A 25,285-nucleotide genomic window follows, 5' to 3' on the forward strand; every position below is an offset into this window, starting at 1 on the left:
AATCAATTAAAAACTGTAGAGATCGCAGGACGATATTTTAACGAACGACAGATTGGTGAGGAGCAGCTGCGAAATATTATTGTCGTGTCGATTCTATGTAACAATGTGAAAACGGTCCACCGATGCAACGTACGCCCACGCAATCGAATAAAATGTAATTCGTATGATTGACTAAACGAGCTACAGGCTCTCTCCCCGTGCCACGGTTCGTTGAATTATGAGATCGGTCATGCGGGGAGAATCGCCATTCTTCAGAGGGTTAATCGAAGTGCACTGCCAAGCGCTGCTGTTCGCTTACGCAACGATAGTACCGCACCCACGACTGTTTACTCTTCAAGGAGCAGAACTCTTGTAGACGGACCCGAGCCAGTATCTCCTCGATAAACAGCCGCGTCTTCCCTCTTTAAAACGTCTCGAATCATCCCTACCACTGTTCGTGGTCTTCAACTCGAGCGAACGTCGACCAGAAATGGACAGAAGTCTCATCTGAATGGAACTCTCGAACAATAATAAATAATAAAGAATTTTTCATTCATTACCAATTGAATCAAAGTTAAACCATCGTGCTTATAATTGCTACAATTTATGGATTCAATTATAAACGTTATATCGATAGTAATTATGGAAAATGTTAAATAATATCGAGTCAGGTCACTTTCATAATGACCGATACATAGTGCTTTGCAAGATGTTTTTTGAATCTTTTACCAGTTCAAATTAAGTTGTAAACTCTTTCGATATTTCAAACTTTCAAACTCTCGACATTTACGATTTTCGAACATCGTATTCTTTTCGTGCCACGAGTTTTTCAATACTATTGTTAGTCGAAGTTGCCACTTCTTACGATTATTATCTTGCAAAACTCGTGAACCTTGTATAGTTTAATAAGCCTTCTATTAACTCCATTCGGGGTCAATTGCTCGCGCCAGTACCCGTTCATTGCGCAACCCGTTAATGACCAAAAAGAAAAATGGAAAATAATCGATTCTTTTACAAGCTGAAACAACTCTCGCGATCAGACCGGTCTGCGAATGCCTTTAAGAGTCGCACGCGTTGACTACGTGTCAATAGGTAATAATATGGTCGTAACGAGCGACCGTCGCGTTTAGGGTGCGGTCGAAATCATCGTACAACCTAAAAAGGGTCCGTTCCCTGCACACCCTGAAAAATGTCAGGAAGACTCTTCCAATTGTCCGAAAAAAGTTCCCATCGAAGTGTCTGCTCGTCTCTTCAACCTTATTTAACCCTCAAGATAGTAATCGAAGTTCAATATCTTGAAGAAGAACTTTCAAATTTGTACATATTCCAATAGCTACAAGTTTTTTTACTCGCGTGTCGTACATCGAATAATATCCAACATTCACTGTACAAGAGTGGATGTTCTTGACTCACGATAGACAAAAGAAGAACATCGATCGAAGTAGGATCATTTAATAGGCCGAGCGTGTCTCAATCCTCGCTAACAAAGTGGAGTGTACCTATCGGGTGCGCCGATAATTATCGCTGAAAGTCCGTCATCTAGGTGATCGGAGTCTGCACGCTTGCCAACGACTGATTGAAAACCAGTTATCGACTAGATCGCCTCCCGGAACAGCATTACCAATACATAGAACCAAAGGAGGCAGAGAGTTCCATTCGAAATGGGAAAATTGAAGGCTCGCGGGTTACGAGATTTTTTTGCGACCATTCAGTCGTGACTGCTTACATCTATTTGTGCGACGTTATTCTCTTATGTGAAACGAGGACCGTTAGATTCTCGATATTATTCCAGCAGATATCGTTCGTTCTGTTATTATTTTACATTTGGTATTATTGCTACGAACCTTGTACAAAAATGGACAAAAATTTGTATTCGAACGAAAGACGACGAATAGAACCAACCGTGTAGATACCGTAACGTTAATTCGATCGAGCAGTTAAATTTTTATTTATTCGTTGCGAAGTATTTCTTTCTATAATTGAAATTCGTTAATAACGATCAGTGTATTATATTTTTTAAATATCCTGCAGTAACGATGTGTGCTTCCACTGGAGAAAGTGCGTACGAATTTCCACGAAAGTTATTCGAAATCGAGCGGTAAAAGGCGACTGTGACGATACTTCTTTTCCTTATTAACATATGCGGTGCAACCGCATTTCCAACGATAATTGACACTATCCGCGCGACAACAGACACCGCGCGACTAAATAGACGAAACAATTGTTTCCACCAGGCCGCGATAGTAATCTCGGTGCTAATTATTTGCCTAGAATCATCCAGCCGCTCGTTAATGACCTTCGAGACCGAGAAAGTTTCACATAATTACTTTCCTCCAAAGATTTTTCTCAATTCGCGCCGATTTCGCGCGCAGAATTTCTACAACAGATCTGGCGTACGTTCACGCTACCTTTGCTTTCATTCATACGAAACTGAATATTATTATGTTACCCTGGATCCTTCACCGACGAATGAAATGACAACAACGAGACAAAGGAGTTTCTATTTTTCTACAACAGTGTTCTCCAAAGTGGATGATGCAACCTTTGGGAAGAAGGAAGAAAGACAATGTTTAATCTCTTTAATCTAAATGCGAATATCTGAAACATCTCTTCTTATTTGTACATTGATCATAGAAGCGTAACAACTGTCGAAGTAAATTTTTATAGTCCCTCGAAACCATGTACAATTTTTTACTCTGTACGATACCGTATTACTCACTACGATGAAAACGTTGACTAAACATTGAAAAGAAGAATAATAGCAAAGCAATGGAACCTCACCTTTTGCACCATTCTATCCCCTAGTTCACCGTTGCACGGTGTAACGAAATATTGTCATTGTCGTTGATTCGCAGGTCTTCCAGTGCAACGAGCAACGGAGGACGGAATGAACGTCGAGCGGCCCACGATGGACGGCTGCGGTCAGCAGCCGCTGTTTTTGACCGGGACTTCCGGTTCTGGCGGCATCTCCAGCCCCCAGCAGCAGACCGTCCAAACGGGCGCGCCCCCGGAACACTACGGGGGACCGTTGAGCCTGAGTATCTGCATATCCGATTCCGGCCACGAGATACTGCGACCCAAGCCACGCCGGTGAGTGTTCTTTATTTTTCCGCTTCTCGATCCCGCAGTACTCCCCCTCCCCCCTCTACCCTCTCCTCGAACGTACGCCGTGTAATCGATACCGATCTTAACGAAGATCTGATTAATGGTCGCGTTCACGGTGATCCGCTAGTCCAGATAAAGATCGATTAAAACCCGCCCGGTGGATCCTCCTCGGGGCGGAACGTTGACCCCTGCGCACGAAACTAGATATTACTGTCCCGGCCGACTATGCCATTACGGGACAGATTCTCCATTACTGGGTGTTCGTTCCGTGTAACGCGATAACGCGTCGGGTAACGATCTTATCGAGCGACTATTCGTCTCTTGGCTCCCCGCCACGTGTAATTTCACTCGTACCGATCGCTAGCCACGGGCTGCCAATAAATATCGCCCGGATATTTTGTCGGAAGTCGTTCCGTCAAAGTGATTCCCCGTTGGTATGGATGCAGTTTGTTTTGCGAAACGGCCGTGAAATTGCCCCGGTGAACCCCTGGTTAACACGATCCACCACTGTCCCGATGTGTACCAGAATGGTTCCACCGGATCCGAGTAATGAGACACGTGTGTACGGAGATGATTATAGATTTTAGTTGAAATCGTGCGACGTTACGTCCAGGTGTCTCGAAGGAACAATTAGAAGAACGATAGATCGATTAGATAGAAAATTCACCTCTCCTGCGGCGATGCGTACGCTGAGTCCCGGGAACCGAACTGTGTAACGCACGCGACGAGTTGGGAACAGTAGGGGAGACTGGGACTTGTTGCAATTGGTTAATTTTTTTTTTTTAACTATTTTTCTACAAAATGTTTGTCGTCAAAGATCAATTCGAACCAATGATACGGCAAATGTTTTACGGTTTGTATTACTACTTATTAGATTAAACCGAAATATTGTCGATACGACATCTTGGATATTAATGGTTGCCCCGTGTGTAACGTAATACACCATTACCGAGTATATTGAAATAAATCATCTTAAACTATGCCGTTACTTTATCTCACAAGTTTACGATTTCATTCTTTTCGTACAACAGAATGATGACAAATCGTCCACGAACCTCGATCGTCGAGTGCAGGTGGCCCCGAGTGGTGTCTCGCTCACTCGAGTCGATTCCAAGAAATGGTGGGGATAACACACGCGCATCTAACGGGTCCGCTCGGCGTGCAACTAACGAGTTCCCATTGTAACAATGCACATATGATTTCGAGAACGATTGCAAACTGGACGCGAGTGGATTTCTGGTGTGCACCGAAACAAACAAATCGAAACAATACACAAACGTTTATTTGCACTGTATTTTGTTTTATGTGCGTGAAACCGTTTGGAAGTTTAATTAATTTTCGAACGTCTCGGTTATCGAATTAACGAATCGCGCACGAGTTTCTATTGCCGGAGATTCGCAATAAGATTCTGCTCCAATTGATTATCGAATTCGAATTGGAATCTCTCGTGTTCGTTTATCATCTTACAAGTTAACCGTTGTTCCTGAGTGCACCGAAACTTTTTAATCGCCAAAGGAACCATTGCCTTTCTCGTCGATGCGACACGGCTCGTCGTGAGCGCTCCGCGATGTTTTCGTCCGACGAAATTTATATATTAATTCACAAACGGGTCGGTTGCGTGTACACACCAGGGTGAACGAACCTCGAAATTTGTGGACCTATTACACGAACCCTTAAATTTCAGTGCCTATTTGTATGCCGAACAGATTTTTTTCAGTGGCCCGGCAGAGGAACGCGAGAGTAGTGTCGATGAAACAAAATGACGATGGAAGGTAGAAAGGGGAGGTGTGTCTTACGAATATATGCTCGTTCGACATCGTTAATCGAATCGGTGGTAATTACGTACATCGTAAATTTTAATGATCCTTAATCGGATCGGCCATGGACTGGTCCTCTTTTAACGGCGATGTTTTGAGATCCCGCTAAACACCCGGAGTGAAGGAGAAAGAGAAAAAAAAGAGAGAAGTCTTTGAACTACTTCGAGAACAAAAGATCATCGAACAAGCAATCTTCATAAATAGCGGGAAAGTTCTTCTTTTTTTCTTTTCCTTTTTTTTTTTCATCTCCATTGCGCGAAAAAACACGACGAACACCGCTAATTAAGATTTTGTTTATGGTCGCGGAAGAAATTAGTTCGACTCGTGGTCGTAAAGCTTTAAAGCTTTCCGTTAGTTTCCACGAGGGAGTAAATTTTGGTTAATTTTTTAATAAATGGACTTACAAGAGTTTGTAGAGAGTAACAAAATTCGGACTACTTTATGATTTTCGTTCAAACGGTCGTATCGATAATATTTGAACAATTCATGATTATTATCTTTCCGTGAAAAAAATGACATTGCAGATATAAATTTTGTTTCACTTATTTCGATTTCCTGTTATCGCGGACAAAGTGAAAAAGATGATAACTTAGCAACAAGTACGAATGCATTAATCAGGTTCTATGACGCAGAGTTTAAATGACGTAGTATTTGAATGACGCATGGAAAGGTTGACCTAAAATAAAAATGTTTCGCTTGAAAAGTTTCTAGATCAAATCGTTACGAAATACTGAAGTCATTCGGTGGACGATCTCTCAACCATATCGGAGACAAAGTATTTTTATCGAAGTAGACCCAAATTCATAACGATTTTTACCCAACACTGCAATTATATTGATTACTTTCACGTTGCAATATTGAGAATAGTTTAGAAACTAAACTAAATGTGATTACATTTCGGTAAAATCTTTCGGTAAAGTAAAATTTAAGGTGTACGTGACTACTACGGTGACGCAAGATTTGACGAGAGTACCTAATTCATATTTTCAAATATTTCTTTTATTTACGAACGTACGAAAAGTTTCGAACTACTCTGTCGCGCGGTCGGCGGCATACTGAGGTCTGCGCATCTACGTCGCGCAGCTTTACACGCGCCATGAAGTCTTTTAGACGCGCGAAAACTAAATAGAAACGTGTCTAGAAGGAGTAAGAGAAACATAAAGCGAACTACATACATTTGGAACAAGAGAAATCCACGTTCTCCACTGTATACAGTCGGAATATCTCAAAACCAATAGAATGATGTCGTGTCTGGTCTCGTTTTCACCAGAAAAACTTCGTTAATACATTAAAAATGTTTTCGTAACGCTGACACGAAAAAATTACAATAATTTATGTGAACAGAACGTTTCTTTTTCTTAGTTTAATAAGGACTGCAAGACTGTTTTTGAAATCATCTTTCTGGCTTTGTTCGCACTGTACAAATTTTGTTTCTCTGTCCTTTTTCTATTCTAAAATTCTTCTGTGAGATCATTCTAAAATGATCGATCAAACGAATTGTCATTTCCGTAAGTGTTCAAACACACGCTGATATCGTGAAACAGCAGTTAAGATTTCTAGGTCGGCAATCTTCCAGTTCTGTACGCTTGGTTCATTAGTATTCCGGCGTGTGTCCATATCATGTGTGTACACTTGACGATACGTATGCAAAACAGGTCCCATCATGGTCTTATCAATATGTATGGCACCGACTTATAATCGATAATAATTGCCCATCGATACGTAACATTCAAATTATCGATTCCGTATCGAATTCTTCTCGATTTTTATCCGATATCGGTTAAAAATAGCCTACGCGGTGTTAAAGTTCAGCTATCTTTGTCTGAAACTATAATTTTCAGAACACAGTCATCATTGAACAGCGAAATTTTTGCACGATTAATAAAATTTCCCCAAATTCCCTATGAGTTTCTCCAAATATCGCGTTGGTTAATTGGAACAAATTTCTTTTTAAAGAATTAATAATACGATCTGATAAATCGGAGTTAAATATGATGTAGCGTATAAGTCAACAGTGCTGTTTAAATTCCAGGACAGGATGGATTTTGTTTATTTGCAAACCCTGTGTAACGTATCGTGCATTGCTTTTTATCATTAGACTCCTCCTAGTTTTTTCATCTCGATCTCCGATAAGTATCCCCTGTCGTTACAGAGAGTCGTAACGTCAAAGTTGGCAAGCTCGTCTTCGTTCAGCTATCTGAAACCTTGATACGGAAGATGTTCTTTTTCTCATGGGACGTAAGTACTTACGTACTACGTAAGTGCTGTCCAAGCAGGGCCTAGTGAGACCTCTGGGATTCTCTCACTTCCGCCTAAACCGCGATACTGACGTGTACCTACGTCGTACACAACGTCTGCGAGGTTTCTTACGACGGAGACGCTAGCTTGCTTGGCTGTCTCTAGCGTAGCGCAGTTCTTTGACTACGTATGCTGTGTAAGGGGAAGAAACGATTGGAAAGGGAAACAAGCACGTGAGGGGATCCTTCACTGAACAGAGCTGAACTATTCGGTCGAAAAAAACCTGACCGTACTACTACAAACGATAGTGGAGAAGCGGTCCCTTCCTAAGTGTATGTGATGCGCGAGAAGAGATGCGCATAAAACTATTGTCGACTGTTAGCTGGTGCGGATCGCAATGGCAGGCACGTGCGTTGCCTTGTCGGTAATCGGTATACTACTTATGTCGTTTTTAAATAAAAATGTTCCTTTAATTACTTTCTTTGTGCGAAATGTTTACATTTACCCTCGTATAAAATGGACTGCTGTACGCAATGTTATCTCAGGGTGTACAAATCGTTGTGCAAATCAACACGAGGCAAAGTAATGATATAGGAAGATTGAATCTTTTTAATAACTCAATGCCATTTGGTTTCGAAGCTCGAGAATAAGAGCGAATGTAAATGATACCACGAGAAAATTATAGACTGAAAAGGACGTTGGCAATACGGATTAAAATTACGGTGTGCCGATTACCGTTTACCGACAGGGCAACGCACGTGTCTGCCGTTGCGATCTGCACTAGCTGGTTGTCGACGGTACAATAATTTTATGCATCCCTCCCCTCACGCATCACGTACGCTTAAGAAGGGATCGCTTCTGCGCTAGTGGCGACGGTACGTCTGTCGTACTGCGGTCATGTTTCTTTTGGCCAAGTGTACTACACTGGGCCCTGGTCCAAGCGAGATCTCCCAAGACCCTAGGATTCACCCACACTAAAAGCAACACTAACGCGTACTTATATCGTGCACAGCAACCGTGAAGTTTTTCAGAACGAAAACTTACTTTTGGCTACCTTTTCAAGCGTAGTGCGGTTTCTGTGATAACGTACACGTGCTGTTTAGGGATAAGAACGGTTGAAAGGAGAAACAGGCCCGTGAAGTACTCCTACGTTGGACAACCCTGTACCCTGTACTTATGGTTACCAGTCGGAGATAGATCCAGACGAGTTCGCGTTGTATAAAACGACTCGTGACAAATCGCCAGATATCGAACGCATCAATGAATCGCGAAACGCGACGGGGCCTTGCACGCGAGCGAACAACGAAGATGCGCGTGCCGTAAAATATTCCACACGGTCGACGAGAGGTTATCGGGGGGTTATCGAAGAGAAAGCCTGTCCGTGTAAACTCGTTGGCTGACCGATTTACGGTGACGCGGTTCTCGGGTCCCGTTCCGCTGAAATGCACCGGCGTGTACACGCGCGCGTATTTACCCGGCGGAGTTACGTCGTATTACGTAAAACAATTACGTTCACGAGCAGCGTTAAACTGTACCGCGATCGCGACGTACACCGCGCGTCGAACATTCTCCCCGACATTACGGTGAACGGCACACCGGCGCGCTATAAAGTTCTCAACGGGCCGGTCGAGAGAGAGAGAGAGAGAGAGAAAAAAAAACGATAACAATGGAGGAATTGTTTGATACACCAATGTTTTTTCACTATTGTCCAACATTATTTTTTGCGCGAAAACCTGGCTAGCCGGCCTGTGAACTCACGAGTCGATAACGATATTTCGTGCGATTCGTACCACGCGCGAGTGTAATGGCGGTGTCGGGTGTTATTCGAATAGTTTCCAGTGAGTGTTCGTTTAAATACAATAGCTTTTATTCCGCTATTTAGTGATTCTTCGTTGTCCCCGATCCGTTTAATACGTTATTTATATAGAAACCGACTGGCAGCGATTTAGAAATCAAACGTCTAATGCAATATTGATATAGAAACGAACTGGCAGCGGTGTAGAGATTGTGCGTATAATACCGTAATTATTCGAACGATACCGAACTTTTACTTTTCTCCTAATTAGGGTTGTGGGTAAGTGACGCGTAGCTATCGTTAGTGTTGGCAACTTCATATTCGAATTATGAGCGCGATTCCGCCACATTTGCCGTGTAAAAGTACGGTTCGGAGTTTCCGAAAATGGCATTGATACACTTACCGTAACGGTATAGATTGATAACAGTTTTAGGGAAACGTGAAATGTAAAATATTTCCATTATTGCAAGTGGTACTTTGCTTTTGCATACAAACTCGTATTTGTCGAGAGAAACGTGTAAGAATTCTTAACCCTTGATAGATTTTTACGCTTTATTTTTCTACTTGGAAGAAATATTCCAATGATCTTCAAAACGATTTCGAATCCTCTCAATCCGATCAAGTTCGAATTCTGTCTAGATCATAATTGAACAACGTTCGAATTACCGTTCTGTGCATTTTACGCGTTTCGATTGTTCGCGTCCCGTTCTCTGTGAAAGAAATCAGCGCTTGCCAGGCGTTAAAGTCTCACGCAATACTTTCCCAGTTTCGTTCGATTGAACGAAGAGGAGAAATGAGCGCGCGCGAACTTCGATTCTCGCTGTTTGCGCACACCGGTGTCGTCCAACCGAGACTTCGTGAGACCTCTGAGATTCTTCCACTTCCGCCTGAATGCGATACCAACGCACACGTCGTGCGTAGCCTCTGTGAGCTTCCTTACGACGGAGAGGCTACCTTTTCGTGTCTACCTCTTTAGCGTCGCGTGATTTCTCTGACAATATAAGTACGCTGTACGGGGGGAGAGGAAACGATCGAAGGGGGAAGCAAGCACGCGAGGGTAATCTACAGTGGACAGCTCTGACCTACACGTTGAGAGCTCAGACGCTCTCCAACGTTTCCGATTCACTCCAGCCGACAGAATTTATTCGATACGTTTTACAGAGGAACGACACGACTATTTATCGAGAGGATACTGTACAAGTTCCAATCCTAACTTTGTGCACAACAGCGCTGTTCAAGATTCATCGCCCCGTTTATCGAGGGGTCACGGTACCAGTATCGCTCCTATCTCGCTTTCAGTAGCCCGAACTGTTGCCTTCTCGAATCACAAACGGTGGGAAGAGCGACCAGTTGTCCGCGTGTAGACCGAATCCAGTTCTCAACGAAGGTATAACGTATTTCCTTTCGTTCGCATCGTCTAATCAGCCCGCGGCTCGAAGCAACGCGCGTTGCTTTCCCCGTGGGTGAAAAGAACGCGATCTTTCTTCCGGTGGACGAAGATGAAATAGAAATTATCCGTGACTGGGTGATGAATTTCGCGCGATCGTGCGAAAGGAGAGCCGACCGCCGCGTTCACCGGCGCGCGTTTAATTAGTTATCCGAAAGCCGGGAACAAGGGGGAACGTTATCTGGGAACCGGGTGATCGCGATAATGAAACGCGCGTGAGAGGATGCGCGCGGATATGCTTAGGCTGATTCTGCGCGAGATATTTGGGTTAACGGCCTTTCCCCGTTTACTTCCTCTTTTCTTCCGGCCGCGACGCACTTGGCAAGCTTTTACTCACTCTGTTGACATCGCTAGGTCAGGGACGCGATGTACACTCGGTGAAAAAATAAATCTGCCCGCATTACTGCACGCGCACGGTCGTCGTCAACGGAGAAGGACAGGTCCCTTCCTAAGCGTATACTCGGTCAAAGAAAGAAGCGTAACGCGTTACTACGGATGCACGGTCATCCCTAGCGGACGAGAGACTCGCTAAGTGTACGCGATGCGCGTAATGTGCGGCAATAACGAATCTATGGCACTACGAACAGGTTATTTTCGATCGAAGGTACTGCGAGCTCTTTCATTGTATCGCTGATCGCTCGTGACACGATGAAAGGGATGTACACGAAAGCAGATCGCTCTTATCTGCCCTAGAGACGAGGCCTGCTCGAGCTACGTTTACATCGGGGGAGATACAGTAAACTCTCGTTGCACCGATCACCAGATTTTATTCGTTCTACGATCAACGTTATCGATTGGGTGATCCCCGATGGAATCAATGTAGCGTGAAATAGAACACGAGCCGGCGGCTACTTTGCAAGAAAGCCGCCACGTGGCATTTAAAGATCACGGATTTAACAAAAAATGAAACTTCTGATGCTTATGGTTTTATTGAGTTGTTCGGAAAGTCATTTTGTTTCTTTTTTTTTTTTTGGTGAAAATGGAACAGAAGTTTTTTAGAGTATGTAAACATTTTATTGAATTATATACTCTCCGTTTTGGAAAACGAAATTACTTTCCGAGCAACCTAATAGTTTTATGGAAACATTTGCAACATATTAATGAGATCCGAGGAAAATAAGACCGATGGATAATTGTTGATTGTGGTAAGCGAGTTTTACTTGTTATTTGAAACGAGACACATTTAACGAAAAGATCGATTTATATTTTAATTGAAGATTAAACTTAAAAATTAAGTTTTGTTCGATTGATGATTTTAAATCGACACAACAGACAAAAATTTACCCGTGTTTCGTTCACTCTCATTTTCTCAGATTGTTTCTTTCTTCCTCGTATGCTTTCACTCTTTCTCACGCTTTGTTCTTTTCTTCGATTGTCGACACGATATAAAGACGGCCGAATCGCTCGCGTTATGCACGCTATAAGGCCCTGTTCAGGCCCAAAGTGTGTAAGATGCAGTTAAAATCGTTCGAGTACGTTCGTGTTTGGTATTGTTTTCATCGTAAGAACCTAACGGATTCGATTATAAAGGAAATATTAATTTTATAAGTAATTTTATAATTATAAAGGAAAAATACAAAACTTTCACTTCTCTGCTTCGATAATTTATTAGTAACCCGAGATGAAAGAGAGGAATTATGACACGATGATAAAAATTACTGTATAGAGTATCTCAGTTAGCAATCGAATCGATCCAATGACATACTAACAAGTATTAACAGTACCCATACGTACTAGGTTGAGTTAATAAGAAACTGAATGTAACCTGTAAACTTTGGAAAAAAAACCGATGAAAAGTATACTATAATCACCCTAAAGACCTTTTCAAACCATGTTACGTCCACGCACAAAATTTCGAAGATTTCACTAACGACAAAATAATCCAAGGTGATCGGGTCACACAGTTCAACTTGGACAGAACGTATAGAAAAACGTATGGCTTTTCGTTTGAATATCTGTTATTCAAGATCACGCTAAGATGAGAAACAGATTGTGGAGATACGTGAAAACGAGGTACAGGCAGTCTTTCCTTTCTTTCTCAACCTTTTTCCTTTCTTTCGTGATCGATAACATCTCGGTTGTTTCTCTGTTCGGTAGGTCAGGAACGTATCTCCCTCGCTCTAGTTGATCCCCATGTCTGATTTCACTTTCTCGAATTTCGCTGGCAATTGAAACCTGATTGTTGTAAACGCGAAAATGAAATCTAACGTGTAACAAGCACGAAGCATCGTAAACATCTATCCTACTTTTCATTCGCACTGTACATTTATTTATGTAAAGAAATACGTTGAATTAAAGAAAAAGAAAAAAAATATGGGACGCTTTAGAATCTACGCACGTCAACTGGCAAGGAACGTTACTCGATTAACAATTTCCAATTTGTGTGAAACTTGGAAGGTATTTCATCCGTAACTTCTACTCGATTGACTTAAAATTTGAACACTACGTTTGCAATAATTTATTCTGTCGTTGCATGTACGAATTTTTTTCTTTTCTAATAGTTTAAAAATAACCATAAGAGATACTTGAACCTATTGAAAAAAATTTGAACGTTTCTCGTGGAGTATAGGTTGTTGAAGTAACAGGATTTCCAAACTGGACATTAAATCGCAGAGACTCGATAAAGATACTGGAGAAGATTTTTCTTACTACTAAAACTGCTAAAACATTGTAGTATCGTGAAGTTTCTTGTTAAAATCGTCCAAGCCACTGACGCAAGGAAGAGAATGTTAAAAGAGCCATAACTTAGTTTAGAATGTCTTCTAATCTAAAGTATCGGTAGTTGTGTGATCCGTGCAGTTTTATGGGGAACACCAATAACCTTCAACTGGCTGTTTTATGGGAATATATGCGAGTACTTGTTCGAAATTGTAGGGGGCATTCTGGTTTGAAAGGCTAAAACATATGAAACCTTCGAGAACATTTTCAAGGAAAGGATAAGGATATTCTAGTTAATTATTCGGGCTATTACTGAAAATATTGCACTTCCTGATCCACTAAACTTAAATCCTAGATCTACTAAACTTCCCTTAGAACAGTACTATGTTGTTCAATAAATTTTATCGAACGACAAAATTTATCGGACAACCTATAAATATATATTTTACGCATCGAGGAATATCGTGACAAGCACTTGGTTTCCGAAGATTATATAGGTGAATGAAGAGCCGATAAAAGGGAAACAGAATGTATTCGCGTTAGAGCGTTCTATTATACAGAAGAGGCACTTTCGGATACAACACTCGTTTAAATTAATATTAGCAACGAGACTTGATTTCAATTTTATCGTAGACCTCATTAAAACCATATAACGTGAGAGCTGTACGGTCGGCCGAACTCGTGAATCAGTTACCCGAAACGTGCCGCGGCGTGACCTTTAATAACACGTTGAAATGTTAATTATGAAATGTCCACTCTAAAAGTTACTTATTTTGTAAAGGAAATTTCGAAGAATCGGTGCATATTTTTTCGAGATTTTCAATCGGTACACTTCGTCCCGAAATTTGCCCAATAAATATTAGTTCCAATTCCTTTCACAAAAGAATTTACTTAAAATTCTACAGCATGTTTTTTGAAGACACAACTTCTTCTATTCTGTACATATACGTGATCAATTTTATAAACGCCTTTTTTCCTCGTTCATTGCTTTTTCCAAAATACATACAAGGTATACCTTAATATACTGGAATTTGTCGGTTGTTTCAGTGTTAAACGTAACTTTCGTTTCTAACGTTACGCGGGGATGACGCAATCGTGACTGTTGCTACAATTATAATGTACGACCCATTATCGTGCCGCCGGCAGAGGACACGGTTCGGTAATTAATTTAATATCCCGGTTGTAAGTGCTGTCGCCCTTGACACCGGAGTTTCGCCAGATGAGCACGGACAATGCGCGCCTTGAACTCCTCCTTGCAAAACCTTTCTCGTAGGGGGCGCGTTATGTTATAGATTAAAGACTTCCGTCGATGCCTTTTCATTCTCGGAACGGATTGCTCTAACTTGGGGTGGTGGACAAACGTACGTCTGTCCCAGGACAGGCCGTCTGACCTCCGAGTTAAGAATTCCGAGAAACGATCGTTTGCCCCGGTTCCGATCAATTTAATTACCCTCAAATTATATTAACCCCTCGCCTCGCGATCTGCTTCGAAACAAACGTGCTCGTTTAAACCGTTCAATTTCATCTCCAACTTTGTACGCGCAATCGTTACGAAGAGAAGTTAAACGTCTCGTCCTGGTTAGGTAATCGGTACAACGAAAATTAAAATATTCACACTGCGCAATTTACAATGAATTTTAGTCACGATGAAAACTAAAATATTTCGCTCACAAATATAATGAGTGAGTTGTTTATGGATAGACACTGTGATTCTTGGAAATTACCGACTTTGAGGAAAAGAAAGAAGTTCTTGTTCTTCTTTCGATCGAGTAATTAAGAATACGAATTGTCGAAACGACACGAGCGTAGATTTTCGTGAAACGTAACATTGTTCGGTGCGAGATAGTAAATCGGTGTAAATTCGATGTGATAAGTGTACTTATCTCCCGAGAAGCAACTAACACATTTCTACGGTTAAAACTACAACCGCAGAGCAAGATATCTGCCAAGTTCAACGTTCTCGAAATTCGAGAAGCGTCTCAATTATAGCTATGCATCGTATCCACGTTCGAGACAATTAAAAACGTGCCATTATACTGTATTAAAGTCTCTGCTCAAGGAGGGACACTTCCTTTCGAGCCATAGAAGAGATCGATATTTCAAATATTTTTCCGACGATACGAAAATCGATCGAGATTATCGTCGAAAATCTAAACACCCGTAATTGAAAACATCGGAAATGTTTAATCGTAACGTTGCACGCGCTCGTGGTCTGGCTACGGTATAGCACACAGAATGCAGTTCGTGAAGAGAGGGAAGAAAAAAAAAGCGAAGACCGGTTTGTCTAGGGGAGTAAAATTATCTATGACTTTCACGCGAATTTATCATACGGTGTGTTTCAATGAAAACCACGCGGATTCGTGATCAATTAGTACGTTCGTGGTATCATTTGTATCGCTTCTACGTTTTTAATGGAGGAACAGGCCGTTTTTTTAATGGCAGCCTCGGAACGGTTCTGGCCTAGTTAATTGTCTACCTTCCGCATTGTGCACTCTGCACCTTCGACGTTAATTACGGCTAGAAAACTCCTGAGAAATCCTCTTCGGCTTTGTGAAGGTGCACCGGAAAACGGTGACACCGGTTGCTTTCTTTCGCTCGCTTCTCCCCCGTGCAAACTGTTTCCTTTTTTTCCTTCGTGCACGGTACCTCGTCACGAAGTGTTTGTTTCTCGGTGCACGCGCGTGTGTACGAACCGCTGTGTGCACCCTATCGGTGTGCTTGATACGCAATTACGGAATAAGAATATGCAATCGCGATGTTCTAACACCCGTGTACCGTAAATTCGGAGTGACCGACTTTTTTTTTCGTTCTCGTTGCACACCGTGTTCTATTCATAGAAAAAGAAGAAAAAATTCTGTTCCGCGAAGCATTTATTTCTTCCGTTCAATAAAGTAAGTTTCTGACAGAGCGTATCGAAAAGAAAGATGAATTTTGAAAATAAAGAATTCGATACACGACGAGTTCGAGTAATCTTTCCTCGATAAAGGTAACTTTTCGACGAACTGTAATATTGTGACCTTGAAACGACCTTGACGATGAAAAATCAACATGGAGTATCGACTCGAAATAACGTGAAACATAAAAATCGTTTTGTCGTAGCGTTTGGCGCATAAATTGTTCAATTTTTGCTTCGTAGTCCGAGGTTCGTATCTTTCGAACACACCGTATACTGATAACCGTTTCGGTTCGCGCGTTTCCCAATCCCCATTAGCGATTCACGCCCTTAGATCAAGATAGAAGAGCCAACCACACGGCGGAGCGGTTTGCATAGAAAGGGAAGTCTCTCTGACGAAAGGATCGGGCACGGTGTCCGGTAGCGATGGAACTGAGACGTGTTTTGATACCGTCCATACATTTACGATTGAAATCGATAGCCCTGTGTCAAACCATTTTGAACATTTTATATACAGGGTGTGCGACAACTGGCGTACGAAACTTCGAGCGACGATTCCACGTGCCGAAATGAAACGAAAATTGAGAACAAGGAAATTGCGTTTCGAACTTTGCGACCGAGTTATTAATTGATGCTCGTAGCGGCAGAATGTGTATAGAAAGCAATAAAAAACCATAGAAGACGATCCAAATAATAAATAGTCCACCAAGCGTAGCTATTTAATCAATTGAACCTTTCGATTGTACAAATCTTGATTCTGAATAAGTATGCACATATAAAAAGTTAAAAAATTACCCCGATATAAGTTCGAATGCGATCGGCTCGGTCCCATCGCTACCGGCCAGGAAACATCAGAAGTCGCGGTTAGGGCGACGTGATTCGAGCACACGGCCGTAGGAAGTAGGATGGTCGCCGGAAGTCCTCCGCCGAATAACGTTCAGCACTGGTGGGGGCTTTCCAAAGACACGCGTTCGCGTTCGCGCTGGCCACGGTTTCCTGGCGGGCCCCCGCGGGTGAAAAGAAGCGTAACAGTTTACGGAGTGGCAGCCACCACTTAACCGCCTCGCATGAGGGACAGGGGACCCCAGACGCAGCCATGTGATACGCATTCGCGGATTAAAGTGGAACGCTGGAAGTTCTACGCGTCGTCTACGAGAGCGCGAGCCAACACGCTCGAGCGTCGCGAGTTAACGGCGCGGGGCCGGTCCAACGTTGTTTTACACAGTTTCGCCATGTGATCGTCCGTTTTAACGTCGCGCTCTGATAGACACGCGAGTGAAGCAACGCGCCGCGTTCGAAATTGTTCGGTTTCGAGTGAAGTGAAACGATACCCGCGTTAACGTATCCGATCGTTGATTTCGATCAGCGATTCCAACAGGGCCGGTGTTTCGTTCGGGGCAACTTAGGAGCCTGGCCGCAGCTGGCTGGTGGTTGGTTAGGCGCAAAACACTCGAACGTAGGAATCGGCGATAACCTGCCGCTTTTGGAATCAATTTTACACGGACCGGAACGGTGAAAGTCGCGCGAACTCGCCTCCGCGAGCGCGTAATTGCTCTCCGGGCGCGTTCTATCTTTGGAACTACCCGGAGCCGCGCGAGATCCGCGAATATTTTATATGTACGCGCGTTAAATGGCGCAACCACCGTAACATCGTTTCTTAATTAACGGAACGTAACGACCGATAAGAGTTTTCGGCGCCGGGTGTAACGCGCGAGTGAAAAGAACGACTACCAGTGAATTTTTTCCCGATGAGAGAGAAATCCGTTCCTTCACAGGTATTGGATCTGCGTGATGGAGATACGAGCCGCGCGTTTGTCTCACCGATAAGAAGTCTCGACGATACTGGAGAAACTTTTTTCGAAAATTATGATCGTTGAATGTTGAATTTCATCCGGAGTTACTTTTTCTAGATGGGCGTTGTACGCGATATTCAAATGTTCCGAGTGAATGTAAACGAGCACGCAAGCGGAAGATCGGTGTAAAAGGTTTTTTATTTAGAGCATTTAAATATCGTGTACACAAAACGATCAAAACTTGTACAGGAGAAGAGTTTCATTTTTAGACTGCATATTGTTTAGATTCATTTTTTATCAGATCAAGCAACATACGAGCATCATTTATATTTTGATATTCAGAGATCATAAATTTATAAAATATCATTTTTCGCAACAAAGAAATGCAAACGATGAAAACGAAGTCAATAATCTCCAAAAATAAGCTTTCTGTGACGTAAAAAAGGTGGTAACTCTAATTTACACTTCTTTGGTTATACAAAACTGTATAGAAACAAGTAAACGTGCTCACTTATTTGAGAAACCCGATAAGAATAGAAAAATTAACGACAAAAGTTCATCTCAATAAATGCTCACAATGGTATCTATTAACGTCGCGAGTTTGTCCGGAAAGATGATACCTATCGTGACATGTTTCCATATACAATTAGGTCGGCTGCACCGAGTTTCTTCCGGCTTCACCACAGATTAGAATAATCATTTGTTCCACTCGACTTTAAAGTACCATTGTTCCACCGATCCGATATAATCGTTGACAATCGTCAACTGGATCCGATAGCAATCAGTTCCTGAATGAAACTACCGAACAAAACGATAAGGTAATCAGTATTTTATCGTTGAAACACTACCTTAAGAAACACTTACAAACGTTCCCACATTAACGCTAAACGAAACCTATGAGGTTGTTCAGGAAAATCATTCGCTTTTCTCAGTGAAAATGAAACACGATTTTTTCAGAGCGTACAAACATTTCATTAAATCATATATTCTCCATTCTGAAAAACGAAACTTTCCAAACAACCCAACAGAACAAGATTCGTGCAATCGCACATTTCAGAATTTCACGATCGTTCGAAGCTCGCGTTGTCTCTTATCGTTCTTTCGTCCACAAGAGCAAAAATCAAAATTCTCGTTTGAGGAAACCGATAACCTTGAAATCCTGTGAAACGAACTTTCCTTCCAACGAAAGTTCATCCAATCGTACAACGAAACGTTCCAAACCCTTTGACATTTGTTCTTGGCACGCAGAAGCAACAGAGCCGTACAAACCGCCCGAGAGGACTCGGACACCCCGTATACCGTCACGCGTTACTTTCTTTTTCTATCTCGCGTATCGGAAGGCACGCGCGGTGACATTCGCCATTAAGCGTGACTGCTGGGGAAACGAAAAAAGATGGTATTCTCACGCGATATATTTATGTACCGTCGGCGTTCACGCTCGCGATAAGCCTTCTCTCTTTCTTTCTTTCTTTCTCTCTCGCGATGCACACAAGCGCACGTTACGTGCAACGTTGACGCCGTACTACGCACGGCTGGAAAGAAACAACGAATGGAAAGTGATACCGGAGAGCCCTCTTCTATTCGCCGGCATTGCGGTCCGCGGAGGAAGTGCACGCGTTTCACCTGCCGATCCACGGTGATCCGTCGAGTGGACGTTTCAGTCGCGTGGCCGCGCCAGAGTACTCGGCAAAAACGCGCACCAGCACGCGCCGATCGGTATTCGCTCTCTACGAGCGTAACTCGCTTTTCTTTTCTGTTTTTTTTTTTTTCGTTCTTTCTCCTCTCTCGTGAGAACGAGACACGAGCGAACGCGGCACGAACGCGGGAAATTTACGAGACGTATCGCGAAACGTCACCCCGAAACGCATGGAAAACATCGCGCGAACAACATATGTCGCGTCTCACGGATTACCGACCTACGCGACATTGTACGAGACGTTTCACGGTGTACGCGTGAAACGAATGTGTTCCGACGTGTAGCTGCTATAAGTGTATTTCAATTCGTCCTTTTGCTTGAAATTATTGTTTTTATTCGATTCGAAACGTACTGTTGATACAAACGATAACAGTGATTCATATAACGTTAGAAAAGTAACGCGTATAAATGGGTTCAATTATGTATATACTACAAGTGTATTTTAGTATACTTTTATCTGTTATTTAGTTGATTTTAATCGGTAGTAGAATAATATACACACAACATAATATATGAATATGTTCAACCACTGTGACAAGTTATGTAAGTGTATCGAAATTTGTTTGAATAAGTCTTTCGTTTTTTATCGTACTTTTCTTGTTGCATAAAAAGTTGTTTCCGTTCATGTTGAGAAGTAGTAACAACACACGCTACACACCATATCGCACGACACAAAACACGCACATCGTACAACACGTCACGTACAACATAGTGGACATCACACGCCACATCACGGAGCACACATACGTACGTATATCGCGTAACACATACCACGTCGTAGAGCACACAACGCGCATAAGATATAAATTTTATAGAATCGAGAACGCATTTTCAAGTAGCTGTAGACAAAGTATCGGTAGATGCGTCTGAGAATTGACACTGTTCGTATCATTGGAACTATGTCACGATAACGTGGTGATAGAAGGAAAAGTTAAGTACAGAAATATATTTTCAATTTTTTGCACTCGATGTTAAGTGATCCGATAAGAACGATTGCTGTTGCGACTCGAAGTCCGTTATTAACAACAATCTTTACTTTTCTTTCTCTTGCTTCGATGCGAACAAACAAGTTCAGAATCTACCAAATGTCGTATCGGGTCACATTAGATTGTTCGAAAATTTGTTCCAGTCGATTACGTAATTCACTATTACGAAAATTATTTTACAAACTGTCGTAGCTGAAAAATCAATCGGAATGTATCTCTATCTTGTACCGATGAATTTCAATGTAGATGTCAAATTAAACTTACTTGATTTTATACGATCAATTTCAAAACGTGCACATTATCAATTATCAATTCTTAATTTAAACTTTACCTCGTTTGAGAAAACGTCGCACTGATAAGAAAAGAACGAAAAATTAATATGTTCCTTGGGTAGAGATATTGATATATACTTTCGTCAATTTTCTAGCGATTACGGAATGTTGGAATCGTTAAAAAATTAACGAAAGTACATTTCAATATCTCTATTCAAGAAAAATACGTCCCAAATGTGCACGTATCTCCTTCTGTAGGTCTCCAAAACTCCACCAAGTTCTTTAACATATTTACCACCAATGAAAATCATCGATCGACTCGATTAGCCAGAAAAGTGTGACATTCTCGCGCACGTAAAGGACATCTTAAGGAGGGATAGTGGCGAATTTGTTCCTGAGATCGATCTTTCGTATCTCATGCACAGACTCAGCCACGTGCGAACCGTTCGACGAAGAGAATGAACGAGATATAACACGAGTGAGCGGGACATTGAGAGAGTCTCATATTACAAGCGCCTGGTCATCGAGCTACACGCGTACAGTGTAACAATGATCAACGCAACCTGCAAATTTTTCCATTTTCCATTTTGTCTTCACGAGAATATTTTTAATGGATCGACGAGATTTCCACCGTAAGAATGAAACCAAACACGACCCTATTCGGACAATTATTTCTTAAATATTATACAAGTTAGTTTTCTTTAGTTTTAATTGCATATAATTAAAAGTAGTCCGATGAAGGTCGTGTTTGGACTTATTTTTTACGGGAAAATCTCACCGATCCATTGATAATACTCTCGTGAAGATATATTGAAAAATGTAAAAGTTTTAGTCTGCATTAGTCTAGTCCTTGCACCGCTTTGAAGCGCGACTAGTCGGGATGTTTGGAATTGATTATACAAAATGGACCGAGTTTAGTTTAACGTCTACATTGAAATTGATTAATGTATGTAGGAACGTTGTTACTTATTTTATTAGAAATATTGTTTGTACATTTTCAAGTTAAACACGGTGAAACAATCGCAATTTCTGAAATTTGAATTTCTCTATCAGGTTTGCGAGTGTTCGAAAAATAGTCCGTGTTTTCGCGGAAAGGTATTTTCTGTCGTGGTTCAAGTCACTGAAAGACTTTCAATCTCGAAAATATTGTCTGCACACCAAAATAAAAACGTTGTCCTTTCCAATGATTAATTTACAAACCCAACCACCTTTTAACTTCGTCTCGTTCCCAAAAACATTACACCACGCCACGCTAACACGATACCAGACTACTGCGATATAAATGAAAACTCAAACAGAAGAACTCGTTTCTAAGTTGCAATTGGCCAAGTATCGGTCACACTTTTTCAAATCTGGAATTGTCTGTAACGTTACCGAGTAACGTGATTACTGCAGTGCCGCGCACCCTCTAGCTGAAATCACTGAAAAATCATTCGAGATACGGTTCAAATTACACCTTTCCTCGCGCTGATATACCCCATCGCAGCACCGTAATAATAAAGAAACGAACTAAGAAACCGCTGAACGCTAAATTACCATTGTCCGACAAGCCTGTGACTGTACCAAGAACGTGCGCTCCTATAAAAAACGTATTCCCATGCAACAGAAACGCGTAAAAAAATTAATCACAGCACCGTAACACCGGCTCGCCTAAAAATGTCGTCATCGTTTCGCTTCAGTCGTTCCCTGCGTCTCTGAATCGATACCAGTGTGACTTAAAAACGAACTCGAAATTAATTTAAAAAAAAAAAAAAAAACAAGAAAAAAGAAATAAACATTCACAAATTCGAGTCAGTGAAACATCCAGACCTTTCGAAGTGCAAGATTCTACTGTGTCTCTGAAAACACACTACAAAATATTCGAATCGCTGAAAAGTTGACCATAAGTGCAATATCTTCCTAAAGGAAGATACGTTCCAAATACGTTTCAATATCACCAGCCAAAAGAAAGATACGTTCCAAGTGACCGTACCTCCCCCCACCGGGTCATCAAAACACCATCAAGTGTTCCAACGTACCGACCGGACGAAATCGTTGGTCAACTCGATTAGCCAGAACCGTCTTTCCGCGAATTGTCAAGAAAAGTGTACCTCGTGACATCCTCGACCAACCTCGTAATCTCCTTTCCGAAAAAAACCTCTGACTCGGTTTCCGGTGAGCATTGAGCAACCACTCTCCTCCTCACTGCGCTCGCCAGAGAGAGAGAGAGAGAGAGAGAGAGAGAGAGAGAGAGAGAGAGAGAAAGATAAATTACCAATAAAAAAAAGAAAGAAAGAAAAGAAAAAAGATGTCGCGCGTCGGCTGAAATGCCGTCGATCGAACGTGGATCATGCATCGACAAGGACTGCGACTGCGGGCTGTGCCGTGAACTGACTAGCTGTAGGATGATGGCTATGAACAACCTGGAGGGCAACCTGGCGCGCCGCGAGGGCGTCAATTTCATTCTGCGTCGCGGTTTGCCCTTCGCGACGAGGAACCCGTCGAAGGAGTGGCTGGAGACGGAGGACCAGGACTACGCGGACACCTTGGAGGAGAATAGCCGCGAAACGGAAGCGGGAGGAATGACGACGACGACAACGCCCGCCAACGCGGGGAAAACCGACCGAGACGTCGGTCACAAGACGGTGATTTACTTCGGGGACACGAACCAGAGGCAGAGGGATGCCAAACCCAGAGAGACTTCCTGCAGTCAAACGGTGGCTGTAGAGGAGTCGAGGATGTCGGAGACGAGGCGAGAGGTGGATCACGAGGAGGCCAAGTGCTCGACGAAGTCGCAAAACGAGAGACAACGGTCGACGGTCAGTCTGGTGGAGAACGAGGATCCCAAGGTCACCCACGAGATCGTCGTGAACGTCAGCCCCAGCAGGGAGGATGTGCTCAGGATCGAGGAGGACGAGAGCCAGGTCGAGGATTATTGGTCCTTGCCGGGGGACAGCAGCGGGTTCAAGGCGGACTGGAGCTTCGTTCAGCAATGGCGCCTGAGGAGGTAAATCACGCTCGTGTTGTTGCGTTAACCCGTGTCGATGAGAAACGAGTGGTAACCGCGCTGCCGAACGATGGAAATGCCCGTGTGTACGGCGAAATTTCGATGCTTTTGATCGAACGTTTCCTACAATCGACGATGAATGATTCTTGACCGGTTATTCGGGAGAAACTCGCCAAGTTTTATTCTTAAACAGTGCTCTTCGGCTTTGTAGCTCGCCTTTGGATACGTAGCTTGAGACACTTTCACGGTGGGGACTTTTGCCTTAACGATTGTGTCGAAAACGGATATTTAGAGCTCTAGTGTAGGTTCTAGGGAAATTGGAACTATTTTTTAGAATTTTATTCGGGACATTTTATGAAGTGAACGAGATTTTAAATTTATGGTAGGTTGTAACAATTTTCATTGACAGTGTGATATGTTTTAGAAGATACAATAACGTATTATTGGGCTTATTTCGAATACGAGGTATGAGACAACGAGAGAGTGGTTTTAGTACCGAACGGAAAAGTACATTTGTCGAAAGTAACAGTCTACATAACGTTTTAAGTGAATCTGTTCTCGTTGGACGAGAACTTTTAGTTTTATATCTTGAAAATTGTATTCGAACTAGAACTTTCATTTTTAGAAACACTTACTTGTCTGTGCTCATCGGAACGTGTAATGTGAAAATTTTGATTACAGCTCAATTTCCACTGTTTCAACGTAACCTAATAAAAAAAGTTTCATAATTGTTTCGATCCCAGATAAAAATTGCAATCTGAATTATAAAATCAAGTTATTGAGATTCGTATAAATTGCTGTACAGTGTTTCCATCTCTACCGAATACTCCGGTGCATTCGTACAGATCGAGATTGTTTAAAAAGTAAAATATAAAATGCAGCATTTGTTAGACCGGCTATTGACTTGTTACAAGTTTTAAATGTTTTCGCAGAGATTCGTGTAGTTCATTGCACATACGTACATGGTTAGTCGCGTCGAAGTTAGATGTTTGGAATGTTTCATTTACCTGTCATGCGATCTGTGTCATAATGATTCTGCGCGTACGTCACACCGGTGTAGTAACGCCATCTAGCGTTTCAGTCGCGCGACAACTAGAAGCTTACCGTAAAGTGAAGGGATGGCACGAACTAATGTATTGACTCCTCGTGAATCATTGTCATCAGGTATACTGTAATATCACACACTTCACAATTATCGCTCAAACAATCGAATCAACTATTATTGCACTAATTATCGTATAAGTCGTTACTTCGTAGAGATCCAAATAACCGCTATAGACGAAGCGATCTGGACTAGACGTATACTATCGATAATTCTGTCGATCGACAGTTTTATCGATGTGTTTAACAATATGATCGCAAGGATAAACAAATTCTTATCTAAATAATAATTCAGTACAACTAATAACAAAATAAACAACATTTATGCAGTATTCGTTCAATCAGAATTAGAATTTGAACTCAAAATTTAAATATTTAATTGAACATACATCGCGAATAAATCTCTATACGTTGTTTTTATTACTTGCGTATTATTTGAATACAATTTTACCCATCCTTTCATGGACCGATGTATGTGAAAGTGTGAATGCTTGTTAACTATTTCTCGGACTCGATGAC

At 42.0% G+C, this 25,285-nt stretch overlaps 1 protein-coding gene across 4 annotated transcripts in view; it reads left to right on the forward strand.

The window, feature by feature from the left end:
• LOC143152697 (ankyrin repeat and BTB/POZ domain-containing protein 2) overlaps positions 1 to 25,285 on the forward strand; it is a 41,738-nt gene that overhangs the window by 4,809 nt on the left and 11,644 nt on the right. Inside the window, exons 1-2 of one of the 4 annotated variants that reach the window (XM_076323080.1) lie at positions 17,087 to 17,388; positions 22,359 to 23,665. In XM_076323080.1, the coding sequence (XP_076179195.1) occupies positions 22,986 to 23,665 (680 nt within the window). In that variant the 5' untranslated portion in view covers positions 17,087 to 17,388; positions 22,359 to 22,985. Of the gene's footprint in view, positions 1 to 2,834; positions 3,070 to 17,086; positions 17,389 to 21,500; positions 23,666 to 25,285 lie in introns of those variants that run through there. The other 3 variants (XM_076323082.1, XM_076323081.1, XM_076323079.1) reach the window with 3 other exon arrangements.

The sequence above is a fragment of the Ptiloglossa arizonensis genome, chromosome 11 (assembly GCF_051014685.1).
Source record: "Ptiloglossa arizonensis isolate GNS036 chromosome 11, iyPtiAriz1_principal, whole genome shotgun sequence".
Taxonomy (NCBI): domain Eukaryota; kingdom Metazoa; phylum Arthropoda; class Insecta; order Hymenoptera; family Colletidae; genus Ptiloglossa; species Ptiloglossa arizonensis.